This window comes from Chelon labrosus, assembly GCF_963514085.1.
Source record: "Chelon labrosus genome assembly, chromosome: 8".
Classification (NCBI taxonomy): Eukaryota; Metazoa; Chordata; class Actinopteri; order Mugiliformes; family Mugilidae; genus Chelon; species Chelon labrosus.
The window spans coordinates 9,190,733-9,208,465 of NC_140358.1; the positions used below are offsets into that span (position 1 = coordinate 9,190,733).

The 17,733-nt window shown below is 40.5% G+C and overlaps 2 protein-coding genes across 2 annotated transcripts; one reads left to right on the plus strand and one right to left on the minus strand.

The window, feature by feature from the left end:
- Positions 1 to 329: 329 nt before the first annotated feature.
- Positions 330 to 3,144, minus strand: LOC311491339 (uncharacterized protein). Its single transcript, XM_084549244.1, has 7 exons — positions 2,802 to 3,144; positions 2,516 to 2,694; positions 2,318 to 2,433; positions 1,948 to 2,067; positions 1,477 to 1,886; positions 975 to 1,014; positions 330 to 640 (listed from the first exon to the last, which is right to left on the minus strand). The coding sequence occupies exons 1-7, from the start codon at positions 3,015 to 3,017 to the stop codon at positions 372 to 374; spliced, it is 1,350 nt and encodes a 449-aa protein (XP_084405370.1). The 5' UTR covers positions 3,018 to 3,144; the 3' UTR covers positions 330 to 371.
- A 2,633-nt stretch (positions 3,145 to 5,777) lies between these two features.
- On the plus strand, positions 5,778 to 17,388 carry adgrg4a (adhesion G protein-coupled receptor G4a; the record flags this gene model as incomplete). The annotated part of the gene is made up of 12 exons (XM_084549245.1): positions 5,778 to 6,468; positions 7,177 to 7,231; positions 7,497 to 7,645; positions 13,353 to 13,569; positions 13,685 to 13,850; positions 14,108 to 14,260; positions 14,840 to 14,977; positions 15,067 to 15,109; positions 15,314 to 15,438; positions 15,745 to 15,866; positions 16,178 to 16,589; positions 16,944 to 17,388. 12 exons carry the CDS (start codon positions 5,778 to 5,780, stop codon positions 17,322 to 17,324), a joined length of 2,652 nt encoding a protein of 883 aa, XP_084405371.1. The 3' UTR covers positions 17,325 to 17,388.
- Positions 17,389 to 17,733: the final 345 nt, after the last annotated feature.

A 17,733-nucleotide genomic window follows, 5' to 3' on the forward strand; every position in this document is an offset into this window, starting at 1 on the left:
AGAGGGCCTCTCATCTATTTTACATGGTAAACAGGAAATAACACTGCATGTAGGGTTCAGTTGCAGTGACCTGGATAATGTATTATTTAAGGCTCAAAGCCCAAATGATTACTTTTGTGCTGTCACATGATACGATCTATTAAAATTATACTTTTATTCAAATTAAGCTTGTTAAGCGTCCTTCTCAATGGTCAGAACCAATGGTCAAATGTCACATCTTACTAAAACCAGTTTGTTTTTCTTGAAATTATGAATTTTCCCAAAGGTAAGTATTTGGTTTATAGGGGGGATCCGGTGACATCATGCAAAGTAGGTCAGAAATACTGTATGACAGTTAGATCCATGGCAACACATCCTGGAGGTCTAAGTGGTCACTTGTTCGCCACAGCTCTGTGTATCCTAGCAACGACTCCAGAATGAGGCAAGAGTGCAGCAGCCTGGGCCAGCTGGGGCAGCAGCGTGTAGGTGGAGGTGCGCAGGTACTGAAAAAGGTCCTGGAAGCCTTGGATATGCGCAATGACCCGAGGTGGGATGCCCAAAGACCGGCCAAGTCTCCTCAAAATGTTAATGTTCTCAGGAGAGTCAAGAAGCAAGGACAAGTCCTGGACTGTGTCGTAGTCCAGCATCTCAATACTTTGTCCTGCATGGAGGCAGATCAGACAAAGTACAGACACACTTTAGAAGCAATTGAACCCATCCTGGTAGAAAGAGTTGGAATGAGAACCTATGCATCTGCAAAAACAGCTTAGGGACATGCTAACCATGTATCAACCCGGACATGCAGCATAGTTATGTAAAGAGAAGAAGCTTGGCTAAATGTCATGTGGTCTGTTATCAGCAGTCTTGGGATAGCTAATGATGAAGACTATGGTTGCATAATCCCACAGTGACTAGAATTCTTTACTATCTTACATTAAAATCCCGTGTCAGTTTACAAAACAAGGACTGTGGTAGTAGAAAACAAGGATACATACCTTGAGCAAGCTCCCATATTGTCTGCAGTTGTTGTTCCATCTGAAATTGGCATGACATGTGCAAAATAAATTATCATATGATGGGATTTGGTATTGAAATTTATCAGAACAATAAAAAGTAATTGTAAGAAATATTATAAGACTGTTATTTTAAATTATTAGATAACCTTCTTGATAACTTATTGTCACATGAAAGTGCATTAGATAATAGGTTGATCACATATGTCTCAGCATCGAATATCTCAGAACAACGGCAACAACAAAAACCTCCAAAGCTAGACACCACTGTGAAAATCCCAGTTAATAGGTTGTGTCCTTCAACAACTAATGAATAATAAACAAGGCATAATGTAAATATAACCTTTTTTAACTCTGTGAAAGCTAGCCAACTTTATATATCACTATCAAACTATGCGTATAGCTAATATGTATACTTTCTTTATTGGACCCTGTTATCAAAAAGTGTGGCTGAGCTCTGCTTTGTTAAAGTCTTGATCAATACCTCCTCTGTGGAGACGTTTTGTCGCTCCTCATGTGTGACGCTGTCTCTGTTTGAACCGGAAGACTTGATGTTGGTGGTGACATTTATCACAATAGAGGCAGGATGCAACTCATTCTCGTGGCTCACTGAGTTTAGGCCTCTGAAAGGAAAGTAGTTAATGGTGTGAATAATTATATAGGACCTGATGAATGTAAGTGAAGAGCACAGATGTAATGACAGGGTTGCTGCACCTTGCTGGTTCTTCAGCTTTAACGGCCAGTGAAGGGGCTTCAGGTGGTGGTGCTGCTCTCTCTGAGGGGCTGGACAGATGTGCGCACTGAAAGTCGGCTGCAGACCGTAATCCTTCAGGCTCAGGAGAGCAGTACTCAGGCACCTGCTCTGAATATGTCGCAGTAAATGTAAGGAATGGCCTTTTAGTCAAGCAATGAAAAGACAGTTTGGGAGAAATATGTCTAAGATACTACACATTATGTAACTCACTGAATCTCTCTGCAGTCAGAAGGAAAAGCCAAAGCAGCAGAGCAATGAAGAAAACTGAGGAAGCTGTTGCTGAACCAATCAGGACCACTGAAAATGTTTCTTCTTTTGCTCCTTAAGTAAACATAAAAGTTAGTCAAATCAAATTGGATAAAAGTGTTGCTCCATTTAAAATTCACAGGGATACTCACTCTTCTCCTTAGGTTCCTTTAAATTACTCACGCTGATGGCAGCCTCTGTCAGAGAACAACAGTTAAAACATTTCCTTGACAACATAACTGGAAAATCACCAGTCAATAAAACAATTTATCCCTGCTTATTAACAATGGTGCCATAGAGTCTATGGTTTATCTCTTGATCATACTTGTTTTAGAGCCTGGAGCTGTCGAATGTAAACACTCTTTATGGCCCGTGTCATGGTGGGAACAAGGCAAACAGGACAGCTCCACTTCCCCAGTCATGCTCCTGAGTTCATAATACCTGAGTACACAACCATCTTCAAAGACTGGACACATAAACAAATGTTATCTGTGTTTGTGCACACACTGTGTTGATAACTCACCCTGCGAAGCACTGCCCACACAGAGCATCACTCATGGGTGAGCATGGTGCCTCCTCCAGGCGGTTCAGCAGATTGCACTGGGTGCATCTTCTGCATGGAGCCACATCTGCATCCGTGCTGAACGTCCCTTCCTCACACGGAATACAGACGCCGTCCCCACCGTCTCCAAAGCCACAGTCCTGAGAATAACACACAATGTAGACAATATGGAGAGAGGTAAAAGGAAATAGAGGACAGCTCAGGGGGAATGGTGTTGCCACTATTAAAGAATTATTACGTGTGTTACCTCTGAGAGCTGCTCTCCAGGCCCACATACAGGACATGCAACACAAGTGCCATTAGGGTCTAAGAACTGCACCTGATCACAGTCTGGATCAGATCGCACCAGCGCACTCCAAACCTGATAAAACACACAAAGCAACCTGATTGGAAAATTATTCACATTCCACTCAAAGTCTTTCAAAGCATTAAAAATCTCACTTAAGTAAAAGGACAGAAGCATCCTAAGCAAAACTTACTGTCAAAGTACAAGAACCTGTTTAATATCTTCTTGGAGGTTGTTTAGAATACAATTCTAATAATGTTTTCTCGGGGGGAAAAGGTGTTTGCTGTACTAATTTTATTGTTCTCAATTTAAATTTTAAAAAGCATGCTATAGTTTATTTGTCCATTGCAACAAATAGTAAAGAAGTGCTGTACTAGCATTATGAAACATCACTTTAAAGAAAATAAAATGCAGAGTTTACTCACAGAAGAGTGTATTATATTTCATGAGCTAATCACATGTTTGTAAAACTGTAATTATTAATTATGATTTATTATTCAAATATGATACCTTAGCCCTGGGCTAATTGTACTCTGCCTTTTTTTCAAACTCAATGTTCTGATTGGAAATAGGATAGATTAGACAGCCAAAGTTTACAAATCTATTGAAGGAAATTGATTAAATGTTTGACTTACCGCAAGCAGAAGAGCATATAAACACGCCCCCATTGGCAAAATGTTGTCGGTCCTTCTCTAAAGTGTATGTTGTTCACCTCCTTCGCAAACAAAAGATGTAACTCTAAGAAAGTAACTTCATATGTTACACTTATAAAGACAGCTGCTGTCATAAACACTACAGATTCTGAGAGGCCAGAGGTTAACAATAAGCAATAAAAACAGTATAGTTCAATAGGTAGGTATTTCAAAGACTAATTATAGATTTACAGCTTCCATGAGGTTTGCCCCTCTGCAAGATTGTCTCCAGCAGAGGTAAGCAGCGGTGGGAAAGCTCTTTGGGAATACCCCTCATTCTGCATCACTAATGACGCAGGAGAGGTTCCCAACCAGACTCACCCAGGGACCAATGAATACTAGCCCCCCACCTGGGCACCTCACGTCACACCTTCTCATATTCCCTCTGGGGAACCCGTTTTGGCTCTGGCTTATCAGACAGGGAGGGAAGGAGGAGGGAAGGAAAGTAAAATGCATGAATGAGACCCTTGTTAACAAGCCTGCGCACAACAAAGAAGCTCTGTGTGGAAATGTTTGCAAGCTGGAATAAAATCTTTAATATACTTACCAGTACCAATATACTCTTTAATAATACTACCACCAATACCACCTTGCTGTTTGTTATAAAGGCTCCCAAAAGTGAGTTAGGAAAAAAAAAAAAAGAAAATCAAACTTGACCACTTGGTGGTACTATGGAGCTAAGAATGAGAGGAAAAAAGAACAACTCTTTGTTAAAATTAGGCCCTGCGATAGACTGGCGACCTGTACAGGGTGTACCCCCGCCTCTCGCCCGATGACAGCTGGGATAGGCTCCAGCAGACCCCCGCGACCCTTAACAGGAATAAGCGGGTACAGAAGATGAATGAATAAATGAATTATGGGTTAAAAAGAGATGCATTAATGGCATGTGTTGGTTGTTTAAATTGTTGTAGCTTGATGGAAGGATGTACCGTGGACTTATCTTATCTTCAAGTCTGTGCTGCTGATAATAAGACTGATATAGTCACATTTGTTTGAGCAGTTATCACTTCAGGATAACTGTAAAGAATATTGCTATGACTCACTGCTTGACATGCAGACAAGAAGACATGCATAAGCACACATGCACATAATCCACTCTGTTGTCTGAGTTGAGGGTAAAGAAACTTTGTGGGGACATTCTTCATCTAAGCAACTGAAAACTACACATATGTTGTTTTCTGTTTATCTGACAAATCATAACCTCTTCTGTTTCAAGCTACTGTATATCATCGGTGCATTAGAATAATTAAACTTTTCTCAGAAGCATCCGTCATCGTGTAGGAGGATTTCTTTAAAGAGGGAATCTTACATAACAAACCTGTGGAGCTTGCACTGAGATGAAGAGTTGTGATAATGCTACAGCAAGCTATATCTGTTCAACATATATGCAAGCTGAGGCGTGTGACGTGTCAAAGCAGGCCTGTTTCCCAACATCGTCCGGCCTTTACATCTTCATTACGTATTCTCAGAACCCCCCACTGAGCCACCGGGAATCTAACCCTTACACCAGCTGTGCTCAGAGTAAACACTGATGTTTAAAATCTGCTCATGGGGGGCGTCTAGAAAGTTTTTGTGATGTCATGGGTTTGTCATTATCATGTTTGTTGGGTATGTTTATTGCCAGTGTTTAATGAGTAACTCAGGGAACTAAAGGGACAGGGAGTGGATGTCTTCTTATAGAGTAATAAAGTGGCGCTGGCCAGCAGTCTTATGGCTCAGCCGGCTTCTCGTGACATGAGATTTATTGCTTAATCTAATTGACAAAACTGATTTGAGCGGATCCGTTTCAAGGAGAAGACCATGGTAAGTCTTTACTGTATTTGGTGGCGTAAATGTATGTTAATCACGGCGATGCTTATTTCAAGGTGAATGCAAATGAATAAACCTGACTGTCGCCGTTCAACAGGTGATCATTTGAGCGACACTGAAGGAGTTTATATCTATTGCCATGACCTCCATCAGAAGCCTGTCTTCTCTGACCATTTGTTGGTGTATTCTGATGTCAGTGTGTCCTCTGGGATCAAGTAAGTTTAAATGAATGTTTAAAGTCCTTAAATAGATAAAGCACTTGACCATGTAAAAAAAAAAAAAAAAAAAGATGTGAACTTAACTGAAAGAACCTGTAAGCAATTAATTGTGTTGATCTCTTACATCAGACTCATTTTTGCGACTTTATTCATATTTACACTTCATAAACTTACGTATCATTTCAGCTGCCTCTGCCAGCACCAGCATGTGGGGTAAGATGTTGAAGTTTGACTCGTTGCATCATTTGTGCCAGCTACAACCAGAGGCCGCGGTGCCGGCCCTGAGGGAGCTGAGTGCGTGCGTGCTTGTACGCCGCACGGTTTCTACTAAATGGACAGCTTTCGTCTACAAAGCTCCGAGAAATAGCCGGATAGAGCTCGGCCTTCAGGGCCAAGGTCCACATCTGACTGTAGGGCTGTTTGGACAAGAATGGCAAGTGGAAAAGGAATTGCGTTTGAATGAATGGCACACTGTCTGTCTCACTTGGTCGGGCCACGCTCGGCGGCTGAGGATTTACATCAATGGAACTACTCAGAAAGAGATGCCCCCATATGAGATGTCACCACAGCTACTATCCCAAAATGGCACTCTCACTCTGGGGGCGTCTCATTATGTACAAGCAAATGGTGAAGTGAAGCTAGAAACTGGTAGTAACCTCATTGGGGAGATTGGTTTGTTCAGAATATGGTCCAAAGAATGGAGTGCCGAGGAGCTGGGGAGGCTGAGGTGTGCAGACGGGGATGTGGTGAGCTGGGACCTGCGGAACTGGAAAAATGACTGCCCTCTTGTTCCTGAGAAGAGCCTACACTGTGGTAAATACAGTATGAACTCTTTCTACTGTGAGCTGCTCTGGTTTACAAATTACCGTGATAGCTCAGAGCTGAATGAGGGTGTAGATAATACACTATGTGATTCAGTAACTGCAGGTCTAACTGGCTAGGTCTAGGATTTTCATTTTTATATTTCAATTTATTTTCTCCTTCTTCCTTGTGTTTATTTATTAGCATGGTCACTCTACAAAATCAAAATGTGGACATTCGTAGTGCACACTGCACACCCTGAAAACTGTTCCGTGCCACTGGAGAAAATCACAGGAGACTGGGTACGAAGAACTCACCTGAATACAATAAGGTCAATTCAGCCTGGCAGAATAACCGACCTTCTTCTTATTAATCTTTTATCAGCTGGAGAGCATTTTTCCTCAAAACGTTTCTGTCCTGGAAATCATTGTATCATCCCCAAGGTAACTCGGTTTTTCTAACTTGAGTCCTTAGACAAAAGAAGCAATACTTCAGTGTAAATGTACACACATGGCGCTGATATGTAAAATTGAATATGCTTTAAGATAACAAGTAGTGGAGTTGAAAAGTAGAATATCCTATTCATAAGCTTAGTGAAGAAGGGCTATAGTAAAAAGGGTCAAAATTCAAGGACAGACACAACAATCTCAGATTTGCGTATAAGTAAAATATCTGAGTTAATGTAGAAGAGAGTTGCATCAGTGTTTGCTGGTTAAGTTAATGATAGAGGCGCACCTTAACACTAAACATGTGCTATTCACAACATCAGTAGTGAAAACTGTCTGTGCCATTTCTGTTATCTGTGTTCCCATACAGCCGTACCTGCCCTGTGGTTAATCATTTTGCAGCTCAACATGCACAACAAACTCAGGTACTCTACTGTTAGGTAGTCCTCAGTTAGATATTCCCCAGAAAGGAAAACCAGTATCCCCAAAGAGAAGCTGATTAGAAAACAATCTGGGTTTGAATTATATTAAGCTAATGTAAATCTTTTAGTAAGCATATGAAAATCTCTGTGTTTTCAGGGATTGGGACCAAACTCCACATGCAATTTGTGGTAAGATGAATCCCAAACCTACAACAAAGTAACACAAGCCACCACATGCCCTTGACGTTTTCTTGTGCTTCGCATTCAGTTATCACTGTGAAGTCCATATAAACGTGGAACCTGCTGCTAATGTGGAAATGGTTCAGGCGGACATTACTACCCTGCTGAATCTAAACATCTCCAACAACTTCCTCAACTTAACAGTTGACACTAGCAGCATCAGCGTACTTCCTTTGGGTGAGTATGATCTATACTGTACAGTCCCATATCAGTTACATAAAATACACTGCTACACATAAACACTGCTCTCTTTTACTACTTCTCTGTATCTGTCAAAAATTAACCCGGACACAAAAAGGATTATTGTCTGAATGGATTATGTACACATGGCCCTTTCTTTAATCTAAATTTGCTTACATAATTTAATGATATTTGTTCAGTACTTGAATTTATAATGGAACAAAGCTGACATTGTTATTTAATTATCGTGCACTTTCACTGTCATTGTTAAGTGGCTGTGTTAAAAGGATGCAGCATAGACTCATAAAAAAAAGAAAAAGAAAAAAGCAGAAATACATTAGAAACACATTTCTGCATTTCTAAAAATAGCTATTAGACGCTGAGAGACCATTTATTACAAGAGAACTGAGAATTTTATCATTCGACTGCGTTCTGGCATTAATGCCATATTTAATTAATTTATTTTTTCTTCTTGTCAACCTGTCTGCCTCAAAGTCTTACTTCCTGTACTGACGACACTCCTACCGACTGTCAGCCCTGCTGTGACTACGTCAGGTGAGCATGTCAGTAAAAAAAAAAAAGCAATGCGTTGTACAGGGTCTAAATTAATCATTGTAATTGTGGTTTTTAATCAGATGCAGCATCTGTTTTGTTCAGAGCTTTGCTGTAAATATGTCGTTTAATTTACAGAAACAGTTCCAACTCAAAGCCTGCCAGAGAGACCTGCTAACACGTCAACGACCAGAGAGCCTTTAGATATCAATGAAACGTCCGGTCAGTCCACAGTTCACTTTCACCGCCTGTTTATGCAACGTCCTCATACTTGCCTGCTCTTCTCTCATTTCTTCTCACACAAAATACAATTCTGGCTGCAGAATGAAAACATTAAACAGAAAAAATAGAAACACAACAACGCAAATGAAGACGTTGAGTGAAGCAAAAACAGCATCAGTAAAAATCATCTGTCAAAACCCCACTCTGGACAGGGTAGATGGACAGAGGCAATCATAATTAGCCACTTGCAGGACAGTCTTAACATTTGTCCCCAGTTTCTGGACGTTAATGTCTTGTTAATTGGGAAAAAGCTGCTCGCACCATCACCAAAATCCCTTCGTTTCACCACATTACCCCCGTACTCCAGCATCTCCACTGGCTCCCAGTCAAATCCAGGATTGACTTCAAGATTCTTCTCCACACCTTCAAGGCCATATATAACCTCGTCCCTCCTTATCTCTCTGATCTCCTCCATTGTCACCCCCTCCCGCTCCCTCAGATCCTCCTCCTCTATCCACCTCTCTGTGCCCTCAGCCCGCCTCAGTACCATGGGGAGCAGAGCCTTCAGCTGCTCTGCTCCCCAACTCTGGAACTCACTCCCACCGGACATCCGAAACATCGACTCTTTCCCTATCTTCAAATCCAGACTCAAAACCCACCTGTTCCAGAAAGCTTACTCCCCGTGACTGCACTGTTCCATTTTTTATTTATTTTTTCTGCTCTGTCTTGTTTTGTGTCCTTGTGTTTTGTAAAGTGTCCTTGTGTGTTTTGAAAGGCGCTTATAAATTAAATGTATTATTATTATTATTATTATTATTATTAAAAAACTGGACATCACTCTGGATTAGGTTTAGGGTTAGGGTTTGAATGACTGCCTTGACATTTATGTTTAACCCTCTACACAGTAAATACAGTCTTTGTTGCCTTTTCTTGGATACTCTCTTCATTGTTCATCAGTATGGCAAATCAATATCTGCTTGAGTAATTTATACAGAATTATTTGTTGAACTGTTACAGACACAGTTAAAATGTAAACTGTTGTATTATCTGTCTTCTCACATCTGCAGTTGGACCAGACACATTCTTTAGAGTTAATCTGACCTTAAGTATGTCAGGCAATCCCTCAAAACCAAATGATGTTATCGAGAAATGGGTAAGAGAACACAGAGGCACTTGAAAGCTGTGACACACACACAAAAAAATGGTCTTAATATGCAGTTCTCTGTTCTTTTTGGAAAAGGTGAAAGAACAGCTGGAAGGGAACAAAACAATGGTTGCACTGAATTTCGTCATAAAAAAGAATGGCAGCAGGTGGGTGCCACTGTGTGAACTTATTAACTAGCATCTTGCTGTGGGACATAAACAGCTCTGGTTGATTCATCTGTGATATTTTACAGCAACATGAAGCAAAATGTTGGTTTGATGGTGAGTATGTGCTTCATGTTAGTTGCTTAATCCTGATATATGTATATTATATATTTAATGTCACTGCAACAGTTTATTCCGCACCTTTTAAGCTAAAACCACACCCTCTGGTTTCCTTTTTTTAGAGTTCTGGTGGTAAACAAAAACAGTACGTGACCATAAGGAAAGATAAATTCTAAGACTATACAGAGATATATCTGCCACTGTCTGTTTTGCCATTCTGTTGTATTTAATTCACTACTGACTTCACTGACGCACTGTTTTAATTGCTAATTGCATATTTCATCCACAGATATTACTGTACCTTCCATGTTCAGGAATACAGGATGAACAGCGTGGCAGAAATTGAAACTTTTATTAATGTTTCCTTGACGTCAAAGTATGAAAGCGGCTCCATCGTCATTCAAACTACCAAAATGGCAATAAAGCACATAGGTGAGCTGTATGTCTGAGACAAATAAAAGGTGTAGGAGTTATGGTATAACAGCGGCAAAATTCAACATTTTTCCTTTTTTTTTTTTTTTTTTTTTCAGTGCCAGCAAACTGTAAAGAAGAAACTATTTCATCAATCAAATATGGTGTATACATCTGGCCCGAGACATTTCCAGAGGTCACCCAAGTTATGGGATGTCAAAAGCCTATATCAGCGAAAGCACACAGACTTTGGTAAGACATGCCCAGCTACCTTTAGCAGATTTAGCATTTAAACCGAAACAATTAAACGGTTATTTCAAGATTATTACCTAAAGAAATGCCAAAAATGGGTCATGACACTTCTTTAATAGCATGCTGAAGAAAAACTCTTGGAACTGTATTACCTAAAGTAGAAGGCAAACGGTAGCTTTACCATCCCAGATAGTAAAGCTTTCAACTCCGTCACACTTATCACAGGTGTCCGTCACTAGTCTCCTTCTTGCACTCATTGCATTCATTTTGTGTGAAAGGATGGGTTAAACTGTACTCCAGATGTATCTTTCCCCGATTTCAACTTTTCAATTAGCTTTTCTCTGAGTTGCTTGAAGTGTTCTGTTGTCTTTATGGTTTAATTGTTGCCAGGAATAATGATTAGGGACTGCAACTGGACCTTTCAGACACAGGTGTCTTTATACTACACCCACCTGAGACACATTTACAGCTCTCAGGGGCTCTCTATTTCACTAACTGTGAGACTACTAGCATTAAGTGGCTGGAGCTGCACAGAATCAGGTCAGTCACTTTAAAGGGGAGAATACTTACAGCCACTTATTTTACATTATACACTGCCTGGCCAAAAAAAAAAAATCACCTGGATTTAACTGAGCAAATAGGTATGAGCCTTCCATTGGATAATTACTGCATGGGCAATTATCTTTCAGCTGGCAACAAGATATTTAACCCCAACTGATGCAATGTCTAAAGACACATCCTGTGGTTGTGGAAAAGATGTTAGTCTGTTTGAGAAGGGTCAAATCATTGGCATGCATCAAGCAGAGAAGACATCTAAGGAGATTGCAGAAACTACTAAAATTGGGTTAAGAACTGTCCAACACATTATTAAAAACTGGAAGGATATCATCATCAGAGTAAGAAGAGAGGCAGATGAAGTGATGCACCCATCATGTCTAGTGCCTACTGTACAAGCCTGTGGGGGCAGTGCTATGATCTGGGGTTGCTGCAGTTGCTCAGGTCTAGGTTCAGCAACATTATGTGTCCAAAGAATGAGGTCAGCTGACTACCTGAATATACTGAATGACCAGGTTATTCCATCAATGGATTTTTTCTTCCCTGATGCTCACGGGTATATTCCAAGGTGACAATGACAGGATTCATCAGGCTCAAAGTGCAACACTGGATGGAAATAAATCTTGTGACATTGCAGAAGCTTATTGAAACAACGTCACAGAGAATGTGTGCTGTAATCAAAGCTAGAGGCGGTCCAACGAAATATTAGAATGTGTGACCTTTTATTTTTGGTGGCGACTTTTTTTTTTGGCCAGACAGTGTATATTAGTGGACATGACTTTGAAGAAATCTGTTTTCAATTTGACATTAAAAAAACATTATATTTTACCATGATTCAATTTGTGAAAGAAACAGTAAAAGCAGAATATTCCAAAAACAACCAGAAACAAGGACAACTGCAATTGTATGGTTTCTTGAAGACATTTCACCACTCATCCAAGTAGCGTCTTCAGACCAAAAAGACAGTCATGTGACGGAGCTGATCGTCCACCTGCACCCAAAGGACATACCTTTGAGGACACATTTAAGCCAAAGAAGACAGACTGTTTGAAAGACGAAGCCATCTATGTAACACCGAAAAAAACAAACAAAAAAAAAACAACCCTCTCTGAACAGAGGAGTTGGACTGAGATATAATCTGCCATCAATTTACAAGACAGTCTTAACCCCTGTCTCCAAGAAGTTTCACCCCCGTTCCCACCTTGAGACTGGAGTCTCTGGCCAGTAATGGGTCGTTAGTGTAGCTTCCAGTGGGGAAGGAAAAGAGGATCCAAACAGTTTCCTCCAATTACAGGTAATGGCCGTTACAGACCTCAGCCAAGACAGTTTCTGATGGACAACGACCACACATGTTCCCATTTAAACCCCGACTCCACAATGATTTTTTTTAGAGTTGAAGAAGCTACTTGGATGAAATGTCTTTCAAAAAAGTTTCAGCTTGACCTTAACATTGACCTATACCATGAGCTTGGATGAATGCTTTCTAATAGGCCCTGTATAAAGCATGTTTACATATTTATACTTTATAATTGAACAAAAAAATGCAGTAATATTCTGTGGTGTATTTACACTTGATACTCGTTTTTCTATTGGTAGTAACATATGGGAAGAAAGATGAGATGCTTGCTAACACGTTCGTCCATCTTAGTCAGAACAATCTGTTTCCATAGATACAGCTCAGCAAGACACTCCGTGCACAAGCTCTGACGCCACACATATAACTCTGATGGATCTCTGCCAACCTGCAGCTCAAAGAATCAATTTCCTATATGGAATTATTAGAGCAATGAAGGACTTTAATCTCTCATGCATTATCTCTGTCAAACATTAGGTTATAGATATATCACTAAAGCAGCAGTGATTTATAATATGGGTAACAGGTTTTATGGTCCCTTAGGGAAACACAGGCTTGATGCTTATTAAGAATTGATCATAATCGTCAGGAGAGGAAAGGCTTTGTTTTATCACTCTTTGTCAGAAACTGACAGTGATCTTATTAAGTGAGGACCAGGAAATAGACCGGAGACATTGTCCTGCACGTGTGTTATTTTCTGCTTCATTTGATTCTCTCTTCAGTAAGCTAGACCCTGAAACTGATCAAACCGGCTGGGCCAATCCTGATATGAAAAACTGTAAACGGCTTGTGGCAATAACAGACCTCGACAACATCACCGTCACTACTGGTACGAGACAATCAGTCACACGTGTTTACTATGTTATTATGTTCATGTTAGTTCAAAGCCGTATCGCAACAGAAACTAACGCCAGCACTAATGTTTTCTAGACAATGTGGCTGAGGTTGTGGATATAATTCGGGACCTTGTACAGGTTCAGTTAAATGACAGCAAGGAGCTCTCTTCCTCGCAGCTGCATTCAGTGATGGAAAAGCTCAATAAAGTTGTTGATATAAGCATCGTCAAGCCTGCTGTTGGAGTCAGCATCATCAGTACCGTTTCTAACATCCTGCTGTCTAAAACTGATCTCGCTACGGTGTCTAACAAGTAAGGAAAAAAACGAGAAGTGGTGTGTAAGGTTTCCATTCTTTTCATTCCTTGTAACTCGTTTTATTTATTTATTTTAGTTGTTATAATGTCTGTCTTTTGTTCTTGGCAAAAGCATCCTTAATCTGACAGAAAAAATGGGAGACAATATGGATTTCCAAAATGAAACACTAAGTTTAACAGCTCCCTCAGTGGCTCTATCGATGATCAACGTGGATCCAGATCAGTTTGGTGGCCTCACCTTTGGCGTGTCCTCTGTTTCTCCGGAAACAAACCCACAGGTGAGTTAAATGCTTCAGTATGCAATAAAAGAGGCAGCGATTTTCACACAAAGTACCAGAGGAATGTTTACTTAACTCAGTAATGGTTCCACGTGACTGCTTAGGGGCAATTTCAGTCACACTTATGTCCTTGAGCAACTGGGAAAGAACAGGAAACTGTGTTAATGAACACACATTGTGGCCTCAAGGACACATCACGCAAACTCCATCATCCGTGAAGTTGCATTAAGTAATCTGTGACTACTTTTCTCTCTCAGGTTTTTGTGAGCCAGAGCTTTGTGATTGAACCAGTGCCTGAGACAAATGCAACCATTTCTTTGCCCTCTTCAATCCGAGACTTCTTCCCTCCTCAACTGAGAAACACAACTCGTGTACAGTTTCAGTTTTATGGAACAGATGACCTTTTTCAGGTACTTTTCTCTAAAATCATCCTCTGTCGCTACTTGTTATGTTGTGAATTTCCTTTTTTTATTAGAGTTGTTCTCACAGTGTTTATGATTGTGGCATTTGCAGGAAGAGTTCAACACTTGTATTTGCTCATCTGTAGGAGACAGTTAGCTTGTCAGGGCATAAAGGCTGAAAACGCGTTCCTTAATCAACCTGAAGTAAAAAAAAAAAAAAAAAAAAATGGTTTTACATGGGTGTCATTTGCCAGACATATGCCTTGTCTGGGTGCAGTGACTTCCTGAGGTTGCCAGGCAACCATTTTATATTCAGTTTTCTACAGATTCAACAAACAAGACAGACTGATTCGACTGCCTTTGAACAAACTGAAACTTATTTTCCCTTTCTTTATGCTACACTAAGCAAACTGGCTTTTGAACGATAATAAGAAGAACAATATCAGCTCTTTAATTATTTCCATAAATAGCCACAAAGCAAAGGTAATTAAGCTATCTTCTTAATGTGGTCATAATGAAAGTTTTACTACCACTGCTCTCCATGATTTATTGTGCTGCTTGTTAATGTGACAACCACTACATTATTAGGACCAGTTCATAGTCAATGGGACACACAGCAACTGGATATTAAACTCTCACATAGTAGCTGCCAGCATTAGGAACAGCCGTGTCATCAACCTGGAGGATCAAGTGGTGGTGACACTCAGTCATCAAACGCCTGCACAGGTGAGACATTAAATGGTTGCCAGTTTGTCGGTTATTACAAGGTTTATCTGTTTCACTCTGATTCTAACCTTGTGTCCCCATTTCTACAGCCTGACAAGGTGCGATGCATGTTCTGGGACTTCGACAAAAATGGTGAGTCTGTTTTATTTTTATTTGTGTACAGATGGATTTAGATCAGTTTAGATCATTTACTGTGTTGTTGTGCTTTTTTAGGGACCAGTGAAATTAATAAAGCTTCCAAAACAGGAAAACAGGAAGCTGAGTTGATAAGAAGCTTTAATGAAACAATGTGTGGGTGTTGTGTGTGTGTGTGTGTGGGTGTTTTTTTTTTTTTTTTTTGGTTTGTGTGTGTTTCAGCTGGGCAGGGGGGTTGGAACAGCAGTGGCTGTCAAACCCAGAGTATTTCTCCTTATCAGACCAGCTGTCTCTGTGATCACCTCACACAGTTTGCTGTTCTCCTGGTGAGTGGCTGGTCTGCTTTTTGTTAATTAAACCATGGAACAAACTCCCACAAGCATCAGCATACTGTGTGCAATCTGGTCCGCTGTTGTCTGCTTACGTGTTTTAGTGCCAATGATGCAAGATGCCAGTATTAAAGCCCCTTTGTGTGAATCTTTTCTGTCGTCATATTATTCGTTTTTAAATGGAGTTATTATCGTTGGGTAACCGGTAACGTCTTGCACTGCTACTCCTCATTCTGTTCTGAGAGGGTCTTAAATGTTAAATTAATGGATTTCAATGTGTCTTGTTTGTGCACTGTGTTTCAGGATGTATCCAGAGCTCCCATCAGTGAAACTGACAGCTACATTCTGACACTGCTCTCATATGTTGGCTGTGGTATATCCTCCATTTTCCTAGGCATCACTCTGCTCACTTACCTTGTTTTTGAGTGAGTCACTCACACAGACGCTACTTGTATAGGCTTGTCACATTGTGAGAGCTTTAGACTGCATTGACCATCTTATTGTAACCATTAACTTTGGCCATAAGGAAGCTGGAGATCAAAATGTAGAGAGTGGATATGCTGCTTTATGGTGAAGTGCCATATTTATTTACGCATGAAATCACATTTGTTTCTGCGCCAGGTCACGCTCTATATACGTAGTGTGTGCTAATATAGCAATAGTGGTAATTTTGTTGCGGCGTTCAAATTTCAATTTATGAGACTCACACTGTATTTATCTGCTAATCACTTTCTAGGAAGCTGCGTAGGGACTACCCGTCTAAGATACTCATCAACCTGTCAGCTGCCTTGCTGGGCCTGAGCATGATCTTCCTTCTTGACTCTTGGCTCTCATCCTTCTCCAACTACGGCCTGTGCATCTCCACCGCTGCGGCCCTCCACTATTTTCTGTTGGCATCCTTCACCTGGATGGGCCTGGAGGCTGTGCACATGTACCTGGCACTGGTCAAGGTCTTCAACACCTATGTTCCCTCCTACATCCTCAAGTTCTGCGCAGTAGGATGGGGTAAGACAGAAATTCATGAACTTCTTTCTGCAGGAATAAACTTCCACTGTTGTTCGGCAGGTTTTGCAGTGAATTTGAATTTATTTCAAGAGATCTGTAATATTTCTTCCATTGTGTACCCTGCTGTGCTATATTTATTCATCGTTCATTTTTAATAGTAGACAGCATGAGGTTGCAGCAGAAGTTTCAAAATAATGCTCATCCACCAAATGTATCTGGGTTGCTTATCTTATACTTTGTTGGTTCCATTTGTTAAACAATGGATATGTCCGGTTACTGCAATGGGACAATGGTGTAAAAATGTTTTGTGTTCTTGCAGGTTTTCCTTTGGTGATAGTTAGCCTGGTGCTGGCTGTAGATAAAGATGCATATGGCAGCATTGCGCCCGATGAGTCCGCTGAGCTATTGTAAGTACTGCAGCACTGGACTCATTGACACAAATGCTGGATAATAAAAAAGGGAAAGTGACCAATAACTACGGATAAAATGTGTATAATATTGCGCTGTGGAGAATAACATGTTGTGCCAAAGTAAAGTACAACATACTGACCATCTTCTCATCGTTCTCCTCCTACAGCTGCTGGCTGCAGAGTGATATTTTCTTCTACGTGACAGTGGCGGCATTTGTTCTTCTGATCCTGTTGTGCAACATGTGTGTGTTCATCGTTGTTCTGATTCAGATCAGACAGATGAAGGTCAATAAGCCGTCAGCCAAGACACGTGGCACCATGCATCACCTGAGGGCAGTAGCCAGTCTCACTGTCCTGCTTGGCCTGACGTGGCCATTAGGCTTGTTTTCATTTGGACCTGGCAGAGTAGTCCTGATGTACCTGTTCACAATCTTCAATGCTTTGCAGGGTAACTATGAGCTGTGTTAAGCTATAAAACAGTGATTCATTTTCATCACATCTGTTATTCTCTCACCTCAAGAAGCATTTAATTAGATGGCCTTCGTTTTTGGAAATTAGCATGGTTAAGAAAATAAAGAGTTTAAAGTCAAAGGTAATACATTAAAATGTAAATGAAACCAAACACTGAGAAAAACAGAGAAGTAAAAAAAATATATATATTTATTTTGTCATTAAGTGACACACTGACAGAGGACTGTGCTTTTGTTTTTTGTCCCAGGCTTCTTTGTTTTTGTCTTCCACTGTTTGATGAAGGAAAATGTGAGGAAACAGTGGAGAATCCACTTGTGCTGCGGACGTTTCAGAGACAGTGAATGCGCAGGTAAAAACCGTGCTTGTTGAGTTCAGGACATATTGCAGTGCAATAGCCATATTGTCA